At 37.0% G+C, this 20,757-nt stretch overlaps 1 protein-coding gene across 1 annotated transcript in view; it reads right to left on the bottom strand.

The window, feature by feature from the left end:
- The window catches only part of LOC129264288 (serine palmitoyltransferase 2-like), a 44,297-nt gene extending 23,818 nt beyond the window's left edge, over positions 1 to 20,479 (bottom strand). The window contains exons 1-2 of the mRNA XM_064101531.1: positions 20,327 to 20,479; positions 5,943 to 6,110 (exon numbers count right to left, since the gene is read on the bottom strand). Of these exons, the coding sequence (XP_063957601.1) occupies positions 5,943 to 6,110; positions 20,327 to 20,479 (321 nt within the window). The remainder of the gene's footprint in view (positions 1 to 5,942; positions 6,111 to 20,326) is intronic.
- Between the last annotated feature and the right edge of the window lie 278 nt (positions 20,480 to 20,757).

Below are 20,757 nucleotides of genomic sequence, written 5' to 3'. Positions count from 1 at the left end.
CACTTATTCTAAACTTTTTTTCTCACTTTACTCCAGTGCTATCATTGTTCATATTGACAAATTTGAGAGCACTGCAAACACTACAAGTGTAACTAGAGATTCTCATATTGATCAAGTAAATGAAACTTTACAAACATTGTGAGCCAATACAAAGCATTGTGAATTAATAAAGCACTTCTTAAGGACGTTCCACAGTTAAAGTGAAGTCCATGTCATTGTCACCAAATTTTGCAGAGAGTTACTTTGGTATCTATGAATTATGAAAATGCAAAAAATAGTATAGGTTCATGTGCTTATTTTTTTCTACGGGTCTTCAAAGTCGCCGTATTTGTATGACATGCAATCTTGCGCAATCAAGATAATCATGCCTCTCTTAGACTTCACGAATTCACCAAATGAGTTTAAATCATCTTTACTCAGTGTATACCGCATCAAACTTCATCAAATTTTCAAGATATATAACAAAGTGTATACCAAAGTAAGAGAAAGTCTTTTAATTGGTAAAACTATTTGATTTGTAGAAGAATATATTATGAAGACATTAAAATATTAAAAATAGGGGGTCCATGTGCTCGTTTTTAAACTATTGGTGTCCCAAGTGTTGCAAGTTGGCTTGAAAATCGCGTAAAAAGCGCCGAAAACATGCAAAAGTCTCTTAATACACTCTAAAATGCAAATGGTTCCATATTTCGCTCCCAAACATTCGAAATCCATGTCATTTTCATCATAATCTCTAGATTTGTAGAGGGATATATTCTAAAGGCATTAAAATATTAAAAGTATGGGGTCCATGTGCTCGTTTTTAAACTATCAGTGTCCAAATTGTTGCGAGTTGGCTTGAAAATATTGAAATCCGCCTAAAGTGCGCCGAAAACAAGCAAAAAGTAAAATAATATCATCTAAAATGCAAATGGTACTGTAGTTTTGCTCCCAAACATTCAAAATCCATGTCATTTTCATCATACTATCTAGTTTTGTAGAAGAATATATTATGAAGACATTAAAATATTAAAAATAGGGGGTCCATGTGCTCGTTTTTAAACTATTGGTGTCCCAAGTGTTGCAAGTTGGCTTGAAAATCGCGTAAAAAGCGCCGAAAACATGCAAAAGTCTCTTAATACACTCTAAAATGCAAATGGTTCCATATTTCGCTTCCAAACATTCAAAATCCATGTAATTTTCATCATACTCTCCATATTTGTAGAAGAATATATTCTAAAGACATTAAAATATTAAAAATATGGGGTCCATGTGCTCGTTTTTTAACTATCAGTGTCCAAAATGTTGCATGTTGGCTTGAAAATCGCCTAAAATGCGCGGAAAACATGCAAATGTCTGATTATACCGTCTAAAATGTCGAAAATACGAATGGTTCCTTAGTTCTGCTCCCAAACACTCAAAATCCATGTCATTTTCATCATACTCTCTAGCTTTGTAAAGGAATATATATTGAAGAAGTCAAGATATTTAAACTATGGGGTCCATGTGCTAGTTATCAAACTATCAGTGTCTAAAGTATTGCGAGTTGGCTTGAAACAGCCCAAAATGCGCCGAAACAAGTAAAAGTCTGATTATACCGTCTAAAATGTCGAAAATACGAATGGTTCCTTAGTTCTGCTCCCAAACACTCAAAATCCATGTCATTTTCATCATACTCTCTAGATTTGTAGAGGAATATATATTGAAGACGTTAAAATATTAGAAATATGGGGTCCATGTGCTCGTTATCAAACTATCAGTGTCTAAAATGTTGAGAGTTGGCTTGAAACAGTCTACAATGCGCCTTAAACGGGCAAAAGTCTAATACCGTCCAAAATGTCTAAAATACGAATGTTCCTTATAGTCCTGCTCCCAAACATTCAAAATCCATGTCATTTTCATCATACTCTCTAGATTTGTAGAGGAATATATTTTGAAGAAGTCAAGACATTTAAACTATGGGGTCCATGTGCTCGTTTTCAAATTATCAGTGTCCAAAGTATAGCGAGTTGGCTTGAAACAGCCCAAAATGCGCCGAAAACAAGCAAAAGTCTGTTAATATACCATCTAAAATGCGAATGGTTCCGTATTCTTACTCCCAAACATTGAAAATCCATGTCATTTTCATCATACTTTGCACATAAATACTTTAGCACCTGAATATTCCAAATATGCAAAAATTAACATGGGTCTATGTGCTTGATTTTTTGCTATAGAGCTTCAAAGTTTACCCAAATGGATGTTCTTAAGAATCGTGCATCCAAAAGAATTTGGCATTTTTAGACCTCACGAGATCACAACATTGAGTTTAAAGCTCTATTACTCAGTCAAAATCCATGAAAATTTCATCAAATGTTGCAATATGATTAATAATTGTATCCATAAGATGGATAATCTATTTATATTGCTGTCAATTGTTTGCTCATTTAAGTCTAACAACACTCTCAGTTCTTAGAAATTGCTGGAAAGATACTCAACCTCAAAAATGTGAAATTTCAATAACAAACTTGAGAAGTAAAAGAAATGCTGCACTTTATTCAAAACATTTTCACCAAACTTTGCAAAGTTGTAGAGGAAGGTATACCTAAGAGGTGCAAACATTAAAAACTATGGGTTCATGTGCTTGCTTTCAAACTATCAGCACTCTTATTAGAGCAAATTTGCTTGTTAAAACACCCCAAAACGCGCCAAAAGCTTTATTAAAAGGAAAAATTCCGAACCACTTTTCCATTTATTCAAACTCGGGGTCATATTCATCATACTTTGCAGCACTACGGAGAAACTATTTTGAAATTGAAGAGGAATTTAAAAAATGGTCCATGGAATAATTCCACTTTATTAGCTTCATAAAATAACACATCGGATCTGCAGTTTGTGCAGATAAGGAGAAAAATCAGCTCACATTACCTACAGCTGATTAAATCACCAGTTCATATCCATTGTGACGTCAGCGCGCAGAGTGTAAATTATGCGCAGATCATGATGCGCACAAACATAACTGTGGAACGTCCTTAAATGAATTATCATTTACAGAAAGGCAGTTCAATATTCATTGGCAGATAAAGCAGATAAAGCAGATACCATTTAATCAATTGGTTGAGACCATGCATGTGACAAGGCATTAATTAAATTTGAATTTTCAATTAACACATACAGTGATACACTGTAGTATACATGTATGACATCACAGTCATGATGGGCCATAACTATGTCATGGTTTGAGATGCGGGTGATTTCTCAAATAACAAGGATCTGCGTCATTATTTCATTTTACAATACATACATGTAATGTTTGGGCCCACACTCACCCACTCAGTACCTTCCAATTGGTCCTGGTGTGGTTGGCATATTTCCCGCTTCGGAGGCTTATTTCCCGGACGCCGGGAAATAAGCGGTATTTACCGCTTTTTTCCGGTATTTACCACTTTTCACCGGGAAATACCGGGAAATATAATTTTCCACTCACTTTTCTATAGGATTGTCAAATTTTTAACATAAAAACAAAGGTGGTGAGCACTCTGGTGTGTACCATTTGTGTGAGTGTGTGTGTGTTTATGTTTGGGTGTTATCTATGTCTGTTATCATGAAATGCTGGAAAAAATACAATAAAATACTAAAAAGATCCCAAATATACATCTAATTTAGATATGATGTTCTTCATTAAGTCAGTCAATAATTACCATATTCATGAATACCTACATGTAGGGGAAGGCGGGGTAAGTTGAGCATAGGGGCAAGTTGAGCCACCGCCCCAGGCCAATAATGAATGAGTCAGACAATGTGGTGGTGTCATGTATTGATGACCCATTACATAACCATTAACCCCACCACATTCTTTTCAACTTTGAAACAAAAAGTATATTTTTAGAGGGAAAAATACACATTTCAGCCAAAAAAGTAAAAAAGGGTGTGAAATAGATAAGTGTTTTTTACACACACACTTCTTTACATATAATAAAGCATAAGAACAACATTGTCAGTCCAGGTATGGATCTTCATTCTTGTCACAGTCTTTTACATGATGGATACATAAGAAATGTGTGGATGCGAAATTATCGCATTAAGTTCGGACTGGGGTAAGTTGAGCCAGCAAACATGGGGCAAGTTGAGCCATGGTAATTCTTATGGTAATGTAAACAAAAACACAATAAAACCTTAAAAAGCCATCGATATGCAGACAGAAAAGAGCAAATTCACATGACAGTTCTTTTACTTTTAGAGAATGTTGGTATTTTTAGAGAATTAGCAAGTGAAAAGACTTTAAATAAAACATTGACATGCTGGTTCTTCCCGCATACATTTTGTACATAGTTTTTGTGGCTCAACTTACCCTCGAAGGTGGCACAACTTACCCCATAGATGGGGCAAGTTGTGCCACTTGACATTGTTTTTTTCAAAGGTCACAACGACTTTCAGTGTGGGGGTAGAAAGTTGTATATAGGTGAAAAAGATTTCCCAAGAATCATATTTAAAGGCAAGGTACTTATTTCTACAATATTATTAGTCATATCAATTCTATCATGCAAAGTGCAAAAAGTGTCACAACTTACCCCGCCTTGTATGTCAATTATGTTGTTATTGTATTCATTTTATATTTCTTAAAGGAAACAACTTTTGACACCTCTTTCCACTTTTGTGTACATTTGTATAAGTTATGCTTTTTAATTTTTGTGTTTGCTTTGTTTGTTAAACTTCTTTTAAAAGTTATATTAAAAGAATTACAACATTAAAAATGGCATAATCCGAGTTGTGTAATTTTTTAGGCTATGAAAAGATCTTTTTCTGTAAGCAATATCAAAATTCAAAACCAGCAACCACTAGTACACACTGATACATGTACACACTAAAACTCCTTACATACAGTAGAATACTGAGCTTTATTCACACTTAAAAACAAAAATCATATTGTAATGAGATACAATGGCACGTAAAAAGTTAAACCCCGGGAGAAATATTTGTTTATGTTTTAATATGATTATTCAATTTCCAGGAACATAATTTGAGTTTGTGTACGTATGTGTGGACTTAGATCCTATGTGTGTTTGGGTATGTACGTGTATGCAGTATTGATTTTATCTGTTTGTGTGTTTCTACTATGAGTTTTGTGATTCTAATTATTTCAGAACACTATTTTCATTTGTTGAGGTTAAAAACAACTAAAATTATTGAAAAAAAAAAATTATAAATCATATTTCCCGTTTTTTACATATTTACCGAACGCCCATCTTATTTACCGGACGGTATTTACCGCCCAACCCTGCCTGACACTTTGGCCATCCCCTTAGGAATAAGAACCATTCCAAACCTTGTTGAAAGCATACACTATATATTGTGCTGTAGAAGTTCTAGATCTGAAATTCTTAGCAAGAAATGGCCTTAAACAAAATCTGGAGTCTTCTTTTGGTATTAGATAATTGATTATAATTCCAGAAGAACAAAAATATACAAGAAAACAACACTACTTTAATAAGACATCTTTATTGAAGTCAAATTCCTAAATCTTTATTCTAAAGATTAGATTACTGAATCATTTCAGAGAACCTTGGCTGGAGACTTTCTGATAGTTTTTTAGCACCTATATGTACATACAATACAATTTAATTCTATTTTATTGTCCACACGGAAATTCGTTTTGCTCACATTATAAACATAATTTGTAATAAAAACATTACATATTACAATATATCACATGCATACGTAGATACAATTATACTAAATTGCAGGTGATTATGCCCCACAGGTGTGCATTATTTAAATGCCAAGAACTTCTATTTTAATAATATATTTGGTCAAATTGTCAGAAAAATAAAAAAAGTACATTTGATCATACAAATATTTGGCAGTTCTACACAATATCAACTAGCATTCATAAATTTTGTGTAATTTTTGTCATTGAGATTGTGCTTCTCTCTTTACTTTCTGTATATAATTACAATACAAGTAATAACAAGTGATTAACATACCTTAAGCTTACTACATTCTTGAGCTGCAAGGCTTTTGGCAAGTCCAATATCTCTAAGCGTATCTTGGACATAACCTACCAGAGCCAAGATGAGATAACTGAGATAGGTCAGGAAAGCAGTCAACAACGTAGCTTCCTCAAATGATTCTTCAAAATGGCTTCCAATTGTCTGAAAAATGAGAAACAAGTGGAATTTTTGTATTAAAGTTTAAACTGGCAGACTCCGAACTCAAGCTTAATCTGCATTCCAGTGTAATCTCGCTTAACAATATCTAAAATCCCTCCAATTTCATCAACGTTATTGGCTAGAAACCAGATTGAATATTAAAGTAAATGCTTTACTCAGTTTCCTTTAAACTGCACACTCCAAATTGAAACTTGACCTGTATTTTTGGGTCATCTCCCGACACACCACAAATATTTAAAATCTGTATTAACTCTTTCTATAATAGGCCAACTGTGTGGAAACCATTGAACTACTTTGACCATTGGCTTTTCATCTAGACTCAGAATTCCAACACCTGGGCCCCGTCTTACAAAGAGTTGCCATTGATCTGATCAATCTCAACTATGAAAAGCCAGCATGGTCAACATCTAAAATGCATGATAGTTCAAAATGTTTTCTAGATATGATGTATATTCATAAATTCATTGTTTTCTTGATAATTTGGTGTGTTTGCCTGTGTTTACAAAGGACATTTCGCAAATTTCCTGAAGAAAAAATTATGACACTGATGGATTTCCATAGAGTTACGAATGATTGGATCAATTGTATTTAAGTGATCGACATATTGATCCACATGTATGGGGGAGGGGGGGCTAGGGTGTCTAGACACTAAGATTCTAAAATTTGAAGCCTTCTTTTTATTCTTTGGATTTCGCAAAAAAATATGAGTTCAATAGTTGTAATCTTTTTCAATATGTTTTTTTATATATTCCCTAACATTTTGCTTCGTGGGCCAGAGTTCCCTGGGTTACTGTGCAGTCTGCTTCCTTCAATCCTGAAGGTTCTTGCAGAACTTGGTGAAGTGTGTGTCACAAGGGTAAAGTGCATGTGCCAAATATATGACAACTTTCCCATTTCTTTTCTATATTGATCTATAAACCGCCTCAAGTCTTTTCTCACATCTAATGTTAGGGCCTAGATCTACATGTATCTAGTATCAGTAGATCATACATGTTTATTCCTTCTTTAGTTTAGGAGGGCATGTAAAATTGTAATACAGATTTAAAAGAATACAAGAGTTTGTATCACCCATCTAATAAAGAGCAAAAATATACATTTCATGGTATTTTATAGACTAGATCTATAGTAGAGAGGTCTATAGATTCTTTCTATTTGACCAAAGGGAAAGTTGTTCACTTTATATGTTAGCTATATATTACCCATAAATTAAGATAAAAGTAAATATTGGCGAATGACACATCAAATGAAAGGTCTTTGCAATAGAAACGCCCAAAAAAATGTGATGCCTGACATTTTTTTGTGATAAATACATTCAGTGAAGTTTACCTCTACAATCAAGTAGTTAATGCCATTTTTCTACAATCTTGTAAATTTTTGTTACCATATCATGAGATTGGCGGAGAAATGGGGGAGGGGAGCATATTTATGAGATTATAATTGGCTCTCACTACTCCCTACACTTATTTGCAAGTTGCACTGTACATGTACCTCTATATGACTCCAGCAATGCTGAATGATATGTGGATGCTGTGTGTGTGCGTGCACTGGCGTAAATCCCGGGGGGGATGGGGGGGATATATCCCCCCCACTTTTCGAGGAGGGGGGGATGGCCTGTAGGTGAGCGGCCAGAAGCCAAAAAGTGGCTTATTTCTTGACTTTAATCCCCCCGGCTGGATCAAAGCAAAATCATACATCAAATGAAAGGAAATTTTCTGAATTTTTCGGAATTGGGCATTAGAAGTGACGTAATGTGTAGCATCACTATGGAAACCGGCCTTGATTAAGCCACGCCCATTTTAAATACTTATTGAATATTTATCGTGAATATTGATTTTTTACTCATTAATTTAAATTATCAGGTATTTTTTCTTATTTTTAAAGGATAGTTCCACTATATATTTTAATAAGGATTACTGAATAACAACTTAGCATGAATTTTATGAACATTTTCTCAGAAATTGTTGCCTAGCAACATAACTTTCCTTAGCAACCAGTTAGCTTATTAAGTTAACCACTTATTTTTCCATTTCAAACCTAACTTTTAACTTTTTAACTAGGTTAGATTAAACCTAATAAGTTACACCTATGAAATTCTATAAAGTATTATTGAAAAATAATAAAAAGAACTAAAAAAACCCATTTTGATTATTGCGAACCTCAAATAAATTTGCTAAGCTTTACTTAACACACCCCCTTCTATCGTACAAATCGCCATATTATTGTTCATTTTTGACTACATTGATACACGTACGTACAAGTCACATACTTTATACTATTTTGTGGTGAAAAAATGGATTGAGTTAATAATACCTGATCAATTAACATGCAGTATCTTTTCTTCAATATAACAACAACAAAATTACCATTTCACATTACCCATGGATACCAATTCATTGCCTAGCAACGACTATTTTCCATAGCAACGACTATGATAACACTCTCCTCCCTGGACAAATCTGTGTAAAAATAGTTCATTATGAGCAATGATACTGACACAATTATCATTTAGATGCCTACAACCTCATTTTCAACAATCATTCAACAAACTGACTATTTTTTAGTTTCCATGGAGACAAATGTGTTGCCTAGTAACAATATTCCCTAGCAATGGCTATGTTACCACTCTTCATCTCGGTCAAATGTGCTGAGGAAGTTGTGCCTTAGAGTAAAAATATTGAGAAAATTAACATGTGATAGTTTGTTAAACAGTATTCAGGAATTTACCATCATCTACTGACACAATTCCATTGCCTAGCAACACTATTTACCTTAGCAACGATGCATTTTTCCCTTAAACAATCTTGAGGAAAATAATCCACTTTAAAGTGTACAGTACCATTTGTAAAGGGATGGTCCAGGCTGTAAATATCTAAATAATAAAGTTATTGAATTTTAAAGTTTATCAATATATTGTGAAAACAGTTATATGCACATCGTCATTAATATTCATTAGGTGGGCTGATGATGTCACATCCCCACTTTCCTTTTTCTTAGTTTAGTACATGAAATCATAAATGTTTCCTTATTTCATACATGCGTACATGATGTGTCTGCAATATGATGAAATAAGTTGCGGCAATAAATAACTAATGTATTTAGTCAGTTGTCAATCCAATTGTTTCTTGGTAGAAATATTTTAAATAAACCTAATTTCATGTAACAAAATACAAAAGATCAAGTAGGGATATGACATCATCAGCCCACCTAATGAATATTCATAAAGACATGCCTAGAACTGTTTTACCGGAATAATGCAAATCTTTAAAATTCAATAACTTTGTTATTTATTATCCGATTTTGATCAAATTTTCAGCATTTTGCTTTGTGAATTTTACTCTATTTATTTAGATAGAAATATCTCCGGCCTGGACCATCCCTTTAAATAATATGCCTACATGCATACTGGCAATGGTAAATTAAAGGACACCACTTAATTTCTTTCATTTCTAAAAAAAAATCATTTATCCTTGTTTGTATATTGCTTGTCTACAAATTCTTAACAGTACGATGAGCATGGTATTAAAACTTAATCATACAAAAAGAGCAGAGTGACAAAGAGATATGTAAATGTTGAAGACATAAAGAGATCAATATGGTTTGGAGGATTAATAGCTGGGTACATAAGATATTTTTTAGCTCTTGGCTGCATATTCCTCAAGTGAATATGGAATGGTTAACAAATGGATGTGTTTTGTCAAATAATACCTAGCCACCCAAGCATGTCCAACTTCCAAGTTTGTGTCTGTGTGGCGGCTGTAGCCCCAAAATGCCAAAGCTGTGAGTTCGACAAGTTTCTGTTGAATACTATTAATAAGTGTCAGAAGTTTAATCACAGGGAACTTATGATGTCACTTTCAATCTGATAACTGTCAAGAAATCAGAGGGATGAAAGTATGGAAACTTGGGATCTTAGGCCTTCATATATGGTGGTTGTTTACCTGATTGCTATGAAAGCATGAATGTTTGTAAGCAAACAACCAGAGGACGGACAGCTTAATGTCCTCTCCGAGACCTGGTAATGAGGATGCGCCTTACTAAAGAGCACTAATGTACCAAGTGAGAATCAAATTCAGGTCACCGGAATCCGAAACCCCCGCTCTACCGACTGAGCTATCATTCCTGATTAGGCCAAGAAAATGACAAGAAAACCATTAAAGGTCAAGTCCACCCAAGAAAATTGTTGATCTGAATCGATAGAGAAAAATCAAACAAACATAACGCTGCAAATTTCATCGAAATCGGATGTAAAATAAGAAAGTTATGACATTTTTAAGTTTCGCTTATTTTTCACAAAACAGTTAAATGCACAACTCAGCGATATGCAAATGAGAGAGTCGATGATGTCCACCACTCACTATTTCTTTTGTTTTTTATTGTTTGAATAATACAATCTTTCAATTTTTACAGATTTGACAATAAGCACCATCTTAACTTAACCATAAACTGTTAAAATAATGGTAATTCCACATGTTGAGGGAAAAATAAAAGTTTGTTTCACTTGAAAAGGAGGAGAAATTAGAATATTTCATATTTCATATAATAAAATACAAAAGAAATAGTGAGTGGGTGACGTCATCAGTCTGCTAATTTGCATACTGACAAGGATGTGCATAAAACTGTTTTGTGAAATTAAGCAAAACTTTAAAATGTCATAACTTTCTTATTTTACATCCGATTTTGATGAAATTTTCAGTGTTTTGCTAGTTAGATTTTTCTCCTCTTTTTCAAATCAACTTTTTGTTGAGGTGGACTTGTCCTTTAAGGATAGAAAGGCTTACTAAATTGGGAGGTGTTTTCTATGTCTAAGTGTCATTATGTAATATGTCATGATGTTTGCACACATCTGCAGAATAGAGACAACCAGGGAAGGGCATACAAGAAAAGTCCCTGAATATATAGAGAGGAGGCATATCAACTTAAGTGGTCTTTGATGTTGTCCTTCATGTATTTTCTGCCACATCGATAGTGTCAGTGACTCGTGCTCTTAAAAACTGATGCCTTAAATACTCAGTTTAAGAAAATATATCTGAAAGAAAAGACAAGGATTCCCCTCACCATGCATACATATGTAAAGGACATTGACAAAGCTTCGGAAAAAACAGGTACACATGCCACTAATGTAGGGCTTACACTAACGCTACTGTTCGTTCCATGGAGATTTAGATCAATATAAATATTTAAAGACATCCATGGTATAAGAAATATGTCTAAGAATATATCTAAAACTGATGTAATTGGGATGATACCCCTACAGTATTGGTAAAACATACTAATCTGTATTTGTAATGATGATTAGTTCAAATAATAAGGCTGGAAAATCTAAATTACAGCCATAATTTTGTATCACTACTTTAATGGAGTGGGAAAACATTGAACTGTGCAATAATCTCTAAATAATTACTCCTTTGTGTGCCAAAGTGATGATCTGGCAAGTCTAATTCCTTACTGTGCTATAAATCATCTCTGAGCCAATCCAGAAAGACCCCCAACTTAGTGTATTCCACCTTAAAAACAGAGAGCAGATAAAAAACTGAGGATCAGATGGTAACAAGTCAACCTATCTTGGCGTCATTCTAGACCGTTCTTTTTCATAAAAAGAACATGCTTCCAAAACAAATGCAAAATTTGGAGGAAGGAATATCATTCTGAAGAAGCTGGGAAACAGATGGGGAATTGAGAGATGCCAAATCTATCTGTACCACAGCTCTTGCTCTATGCTTCTCCACTGCTGAGTACGCAGTCCTTGGTGACAAGTCTTAAATGGAGCTTGCAGAGCCATCACTGGCTGTTTGCGACTAACAGAAGTGATTAATCTTTACCTTCTCTGTATTATTGCCCCATCGTACATCAGAAGAGAAGTCATCAGCACAGAAGAAAGAAAATAACAATCAAGAGGATAGTATTCCACTCGTCAACCATGAACCTGCCAAGAGACTCAAATCTAGACACAGTTTTCTCCGCTCAACAGAATCCCTTGACATGCATGATGACTCTGCACGCATGAAAGCGTCACCCTCTGGTCTCACAATCTCCAGTCTGTGATGCACAATCTCACCTATGGACTTAGTACATCACTCTCCAGGTCCAAGTGAAGAATGGCCTACCTGATCTTGTTTAAATCGCCTATGGGGCTACAATAGGGATAAAGAAACTACCTGCAACTGTAAGGATGATCATAGGATACAACATTTTTGTGTCTGCTCCCTCCTACCAGAGCTATGAACTGCCACTGCCTTTGCCACTGCACTAGAATCTTTTCACAGGAAAGCTACATGTAGATCTTGTACCATTAACAGGACATGACATCTTTAATGAACTAACAAGAAGTGTGTCATTAATTATCTGACTGGTAGAAGACACCTATTTATGGTAATCTGACATTTGGAAGGGGGAGGGGGCAGGGACTTGATTGGTTCCTGATGGGGTTGTCGGTTAATTAGGCTAAAACTTTGCTGAAAACGGTGCCTATATTCTGATTGTTAGTGTTTTAAGGTGAAATTACGATTTGACAGTGAAAGAGCAAAGATATTCGATGCTAACAATCTTACCTTATATCTACACACCCACATAAAAAGCCACGTTTTGGAGACCTAGACTCCTGCACACCTAGGCTCCCATTTGGTCATAGTATACTGCATGATTTTAAACGGCAATATTTGCTCTGTGTCCATCTTCTCGGGTCACTACACAAGTCATGTGTAGTAGAGGGTTCAAGCAAGATCTGGCTTTTGGGTTGAACGACTCCAGATCTTTGGCAGCGCACGGCTCTGTTAGGAGGGAGGGGGGGGGGCAGACCAAAAGGTGATGCACTGTCTGATCCTCTCCTCAGTCGTAGATAGTGTCTGCATCCCTGCTCAGTGTAGCCCCGAACTGCATATTAAGGACTTTGCACCTTCCTGTTCCAGACCATAGGCAATTGAGACATAGCCAGGATGGCCATTCGTCACTTGTACCTGGGGGCCAGATTCGCTAGGTCACATGGAAAGCTTTTGCGTCACAGACTAGAGGTGGTTTGACCATAGGGGGATCCTTTGGCTGTGTGCATAGCCATTAATGGATTCAGTCAAGTGAATGAAACTGTCTTGATTCGAGTCTCTTTTTGGCGGATTCAGAGTTAAAGAGTGAAAGAAGAAGGATTTTTTTTTGTCCACCTGTGCTGATACCTCTATGTGTGGGGGACTGTGTCACACAATATAGGTAAAGATCATTTACTCTTTTTGGTAGCAGACAGTCGGAAATTGCTCTGCAAGCAGCATTCAGGACTGGGTTAAACTCGTAGAATACAGCAGAGCTGTTGAACGGATGGTTTGTCATCAGCTCCCCATATCGTGCTAGCAAGCCTCTTATTGATGTTGTTCCTTTCTCCAGCTTTTGCCTTTGTCTTGGCAACATATTCTTTGTATGCAAGAGTGACGTCAAGGTAGGCAAGCTTGCTGGTGTGAGGGGGTGTGATTCATTCATTTTCAAGTTTCAACACCATCTGACCATCAGTTTACGGTCTGCATTTCTATCGTCAAGGTGGGAGAAGCTAAGTTGGATGTTCTCTTTATAGTAAAGAGCCAGATACGCCAGAGGATCGCTGAATGTTTTTTCCACCTCTTCAAATGACTGCTTCTGTGAGGCAATGTACAGTTCATAATCATTGGTAGCTCTTGGTGTTTGGGTGAATTAGTTGGTAGTTTGTGTATTTGGGCAATGACACTTCTTTGTGGGGGACCATTTTCTGCCTCCACCATTTGCTGCTGGAACCATTGAGATTCACAAACAACCGGTTTGAGGGAATGTTCTGAATTAGCCTTGTCAACTTGACGTCTTTTGTCATCACAATGACTTTCCTCGTAAGTAGGCCTACCCTATGATCAACTGTTATATAAGCTGCGGAGAAGTCAACAATGGCTGCTCTAGTTTTCAGACCTTCCTCAAACCATCTGATGTACTGAATCAGATTCAGTAAAGGACTTTCCTGGCCTGAATCTTGCATACTTGAATGAGGAACTCAGTCACAAAGGGAGCAATGCGTTTGATCAGGAGCCTTTCAAAGGGCTTGTATGTGTGACAGAGTAGAGAGATTGTTCTAGCTGTAACTCCTTGGGCTGATTAGGTCTTTACCTGGCTCTAGTTAGGCAACTACCCTCAATTTCCTCTTGCCGTTGTTTTATTTTTTCATGCAAACAGTGGTTTAACATGTCAGCAGCCATTGGGCTGCAACAGGTTCAAGAAGTGTGATCTGCTCACAGAGGACATCTAATCCAGGTGCCTTGTTGCTCTTCATTATTTTCTTTGATAGCACAGCACAAGCAGACAAGACGTTCATGCTGAATGGTCTTGTGGTTTCAAATGACTCTTAGTTGGGAGGCTGTCTCTGCACTTTTAGGGAGGTTGGCCCTTCGCGGGCAATAAATATGGATACCTTGTACACAAGAAGATAGTAGGCCATTTGGTCGGTGGTCACTAGGGGTATAGTTTGAGACTCGCATAGTCGTTTTCAAGGATCCAAATTATTTTCCCCGGCTTTTCTGCTGTAGTGAGTCATATCCATTGATTTATTTAATTACTGTCAATTTCTTTTTTTACTGGGATCCATAATGACAATTGTCAATGTTCCCCCACATTCAAGTGTATCGGCACCAAAGGGGTAATTCTCAAAGCTCCTTTAATTATTGCACAGCAGCTTCGTCATCCGTCAAGCCCGGAGAATAGTTTGTACGGCATCCTCGTGGAATATTTTTCTGTGATGACTCCTTCAACAGCTTTCCAAATGTGTCTTAATGTCGTAGGGAGTGCTGGAAGATTCTGTGGATAGGTATTCGGATCTATGACAAACTGCTCCCAGATTGCTTTCTTCAGGGTGAAACGTCTGTGAAAAGGAACTGTGCGTGGAGTGATGGCTGCATTCACCTTCAGCCCAATCGGTCGATGTTGAGTGTGCGGGAGAGGGTCAAGCACAACTTTCTCAAATTTTGTCGGGTGATTCAATCTAATTTGCATGTGACCAGTTCTCCACAAGTTCTCCATCTCGTTGGTTTCTCCCGGGGTTTCTCCATACCCCCAGATAATGCTGTGACTGTTGAAATCCCTAATAATAACATTTCCCAGATCGGAGGTGGCTTCTCGAGTAAGGGAGAAAGATTGGTTAGGAGGTTTATAGAAAGAACTTAAAGAAATACTCATAACTTCAATGGTTAGGACTTTGCCCGTTAGCTTGATGAGACAGTAATAGGGCCTCCTCTTAATTAATTATACTTGAACAGATATTCGACCTGCTAATTAACTGCTGGAATCAGTAATGCCCATATAGAATGTCCAGGGACTAACCGGTTCTAGTGAGCAACATGCACAGATTGGAGTAATTTTTGTTGTCTACTTGATACATGTACGACATACTGAGGATCTCTTGATCTATGTTTAAATCACGGCAGGTGATCATTGAAAAGCTTTTTTTCACCAGGTTGTGCAGATAAACCAGCAATCCTGCTTGAAGGTCTGCAAGTAGACTATTGTGTTAATTGCCCCATTGCCCATGGATGCATTGGAATAATAATAAAAAATATAAAAAAACTCGCAATTACACAGGAAAATTGCCAGAATTGCAGTTAGAAACTTTGATAGATCATTGTGATTTACATAATTAAGTAGGTTCCTGCATAAAGTAATAAGCATTTGAGTTCACAATCACTACAGTTTAGGAATTATATATGCCATACTGATAAATAATTTCGTTTTCATATTGCAGACACTTTACACTTTATTGGTTGGTCTTGGATATGTATTACCCTTCCTAATAAATGTTGTATAATAAAATGTTCCAAATAACAACCTAAATGATATTGTTAATAATACCTATTTCCTCTCCCATTGCCGTATGCAGCGAAAAGTTAAATTTTTAAACTAAAAGTTTTCACAAAATTCACCCAAAGTGTGCATAATATCCTTCAATTTACTATGAAAAAGCGCCTCTTGCCAAACTCAGTAGCTTCGCTCCCTCGCTTTGTTTCTTTGACATTTTTTTGTCGTCAGCCACCCCAAGGAAAAATCTTCTTCATACAGCCATGCCCTCTCTCAATATGCAAACTGCCTGGCCAGATGTGTAAAATTAATTGTCATCACCACGATATATGCTTAGAATAGTATCAGATGCATTTTGAGTACCAAAAAACAGGGATTTTGGGGAGGTTACAGGCTTGAAATATCGCCAAAAAGTGATGGTTGCTAGGGAAAATACTGTTGCTAGGCAACAAAAAATGGTTTCCATAGGTAACAAAAAATATATGAATACTCAATTAGTTAGATTAGAACAGATGACATGACACAGCAGGGTATCTAAGCATGATTTATAACAATATTATAAAATCCATTAAATGATGCGTATAGTCGTAAACACACACCAATAAATTATTAGTGATATCAGTCACATGCAAGGGTTATTCAAACAAGGCAAAAATGTAATTTTTCATGATCATGAATGCATTATACACCCTAGTCTTCCTCTTTTATCACTTTTTCATCAAAATTCATCTTCTTCATTAGCTTTTACAAATAAAAAACTTAAAAAAATGAAAAAATGAATTAATCTGATTAAAAAAATAAGAGAATATTGAAAAGTGAATATGGTTGCTAGGGAAAATAAAATTGCTAGGCAACAGTTTTTAAATCAAATATTATGAAATATATATTTGGTTGCTAGGCGTTATCATATCATTCAATCTGTAGTGATTTTAACCTTGTAAATTCTGTATTTATATATAAATTAGTGTAATTAATTAACAAATATAAATAATAAGTTACTGCTTTGCATTTATCACAAAAATGGGCGTGGCCTATTCAAGGCTGGTTTCCATGGTGAAGCTACACTCTGCGACACTTTTAATTCTCAGTTCTGAAAAATTCAGAAAATTTCCTTTAAAATAATGCATGTTTTTGCTTTGATCCAGTCGGGGGGATTAAAGTCCCAAATTTTGGCCTCTTGCCGCTCGCCTACTGTACAAACATCCCCCCCACTTTTTACGAAAGAAATGAAAAAAAAAATCACAAGAGATAATTGTTTTATTGGTGAAAATTCTTCCTAAAATACCGCTTAACAAATAAAACAATATTATTGAATCATAAAATGCAAATAAAGAGCCATTTCACCATTTCCAAACGAAATACTTATGTCCTTATTATAACATTGAAGAGAAACCCCTGTTTCTTCCAATTCATCAATGTTGGGGTCTTTGGGAAGGGATTAAGATGGAATGTCAAATTTTTTTAAATGTAATCTCTAATAAAACCATTAAACCATCATGAGGTAAAAAAAAGATAATAATATTGGAGGGGTATTTGCCATATGGACATACAGTGGCGTAACTACGGGGGGCATGGGGGGCACATCCCCCCCCCCCCATCGGCTGACAAAAAAAACGGGGAAAGGGGGAAAAGGAGAAAAAAGGGAGAAAGGAAGAGAAACGTAGTGGGAAAGAAGAAAATATTATTCATTATAATGTTATATTATATTATGTTACATTACAACTTTATGAAACATTTTTTTATTGTTCCTGGTGCTCGCATTGTCTGTTTAACGAGATATATAATCCTGTTGTACTAAAATATCCCGTTTTCAAGTCAATATAAACCAAATATATTTCCTAGCACTTGAGTTATCATTGTTTAATGTAGTGACATATGCTTCTTTTTCATGACTCAAAAGTGATTGCCCCATGTTAAGGTCTTCGTATATATGAAACATTTCCTGTCCGTGATTACGTTCGCATTAGTGGATTGGTGAGATATGTCTGCTCTTCATGTAGTCCTAAAATCAGTCCTTAAAATGTCCCTTCTTCTGATCTGAATATCAAAAATTTTCAGCTCGCGCTTCGCGCTCGCATCATTTGGTTAATGAAATACGTATGGTCCTAGTTAATTCCTATACAAAGAAACCTTAGAATGTCCCACTTCAGGTTTGAATTATCTAAGTTTTCAGCTCGCGCTTCGCGCTCGCATTGTTTAGCGAGACAGGTACCTAACATGATTACACAAGTTTGATTATATTGTCCCTTTTTAGGTGTGAATATAAAAAAATGTCAGCTCGCGCTTCGCGCTCGCATTATTTGATCAGTGAGATACATATCCGTTTAATGACATTGTCCTTAAAATGTCTCTATTAGGTCAGTATAACTGGCAACTTAGCGCGCTTCGCGCGCTCACTAGCGCACTCACTTAGTGATTCAAAATTTTGCTGGTGCCCCCCCCCCTCCCCAATGCCGTGACCCACGGTACGCCACTGTGGACATATCAATGACAATTCCTTGCATATCTGAAACATGATTGCAAAAAAATGCCAAAATATTTCAGTCATCCCCCCCACCCATCAACACGGATTTACGCCAGTGTGTGCGTGTCATGTGATCACGAGAGTGGCTGAATGTGCATTGTACAAAGTGGGGAGATTCAGGCTTGAGGAGGGGGGAGAGCAATAATGAAATGTAATTGTGTGTATGACTGTGTATTACAAGCTGTGTAAGCTTTTTTTGTTCAAAGACTGCAAAGTAGAGGCAGGTCCAGGATATACATGTACCTGCATGAAGGGGGAGGGGGTGTGAGGAGTAAAAAAAAATGAAATTCTTGAAAGGGTCAAGAACAGATCAACTGCTCTTTCTGAGCTTCTCCGAAATGTCTATCTTGGGGGTGCCCCAGTTCCTCCATCCCTGGATCCGTGATAATTGTACTATTAAGAATAAGAATTATCACATGGTCATTGTGCAGGGGCGGATCCAGGATTTTCCAAGGGGGGGGGGCTCATTTTCCTTTTTGGAAGGAAAATTTGACAAGCAAAAATAAAAATGTTTTCACCTAAAAATGCATTTCATTTCATCCAGGTAAAATTTGAAAAGCAAAAAAAAATATTCCTATGCTGACTTTCAAAGGGGGGCACACGTGTAAAAGCAGCAATTTACATTAACAATTTTGATAATGGCTCTCAAGGAGGGGAGGGGTTGGATGTGCCCCCCCCTGGATCTTCCCCTGGTCATGCATGTATACAGGAGGCATTTCTGCAACTATATAGGCTTCCTTAAATTTCTAAGTGGGGCATGAAAATATTTTACTTGCATGAAATGAAACATTTAAAAGGGGAGGGGGTATACCTAATTATAACCTCTGGTGTCAAGCACTGGCGGATGCAGGGGGCACAGCCGGCTCGTCCCCCCCCCCCCCTGAGAGGCACAATTAAAATTTTTAATGTAAAAATGCAGTTAAAACACAATAGCGTGCCCCCCCCCCCTTTGATAAGGACTTTTTTTTTGCTTGTAAAATTTTCCTAGGGGAAATGTGCCCCCCCCCCCCTTCATAAAATCCTGGATCCGCCCCTGGTGTAAAGATACTTTATTTGAAAAGAGATATACCCCTTCCATCCCTGATGTAACCCATTTGCTGTAAAAAAATATATGAGGGGCTAACATACCCCCTTTGTCTCCTTTGGCTTCACACGATGATTGCAAATGAATTGTAATTGTATACATGCACACACGTACAACACACACGCCACGTGCAGATTCCCAGCGCTTATAAATGTTCTACCGCTATACCGGTGACCACTGCACTAGACTCTAGAGACACACACAGAGCTCAATCCGGTCGACCCATTCATTTCACCTCACTGCACAAGTTGAATGCAACATTTGTTATTCATTATATCAAACAAAATTTTCAAAGGGGTCATTATTAATGCTCAAACTCGAGTTTGGTCATTATTAACTCTAGAGTCGAGACACACACAGAGCTCAATCCGGTCGACCCATTCATTTCAGTTTTCACCTCACTGCACAAGTTGAATGCAACATTTGTTATTCATTATATCAAACAAAATTTTCAAAGGGGTCATTATTAACGCTCAAACTCGAGAAAAATTATGACTCATTTTGTTTAGTCCAACATCACCTTGCGTTTAAGCTTTGAGGGCGATATGCGACACATTTGTGAAGTCGGAAAATGACCATCAGCCGAAGAAAAACCTTCCCTAATTCACACATCGGCATCAAGAAAACTTGAACTTGAAGACCTTTTTTTTTTTTGCTTGTCACGAATTTGCCCCCCCCCCCCTTTGGAAAATCCTAGGACTAGGTACGCCCACTCATTCAATGAACATGTCATGGGTACCTACCGGGTACGCCACTGATCAGAAGAATGAAAATTGAAATTGAAAACAAACAGGCAATACCAACCTCATGATTAAACTTTGACTCTGAGTTTGACATGTTTGACTTTGATTCGCCCAACCTCGAAGGCACATCTTTCCTTTCTGAAAATCCATTCTTCATGTTCTTAAGGGATTCTATACATTTCGAACTAACTCTGTTGTTCCTCTGCAGGGCCATTCTCCAGTAAGCGCCAGACGCAGGTTGCCGATCCCAGGAAAACATTCAATGCCAGGCGATAGCTAGCTACGTACGGTACATATAGCTAGCCAGGCCTAAACTAGGGCGGCTACGGCCGAACGAGTACGGTATATTTTTGTAACGGACGCCGCGTGTTTGGCGGTGCAGAGCGCGAGCCTGGGCGGTAGAGAAGAGGGTGAGCTGCTGCTGTTGCTACTGCTGAAGCCTTTTGAGAGGCCGACCGGCGGTTCGCCGGCCGGCCGGGCCGGTCAGCTAGA

This window comes from Lytechinus pictus, chromosome 7 (genome assembly GCF_037042905.1).
Source record: "Lytechinus pictus isolate F3 Inbred chromosome 7, Lp3.0, whole genome shotgun sequence".
In the NCBI taxonomy this organism is placed as follows: Eukaryota; Metazoa; Echinodermata; class Echinoidea; order Temnopleuroida; family Toxopneustidae; genus Lytechinus; species Lytechinus pictus.
Note: the sequence above shows the minus strand (reverse complement) of the source record. Positions and strands in the feature narration are given on the sequence as shown.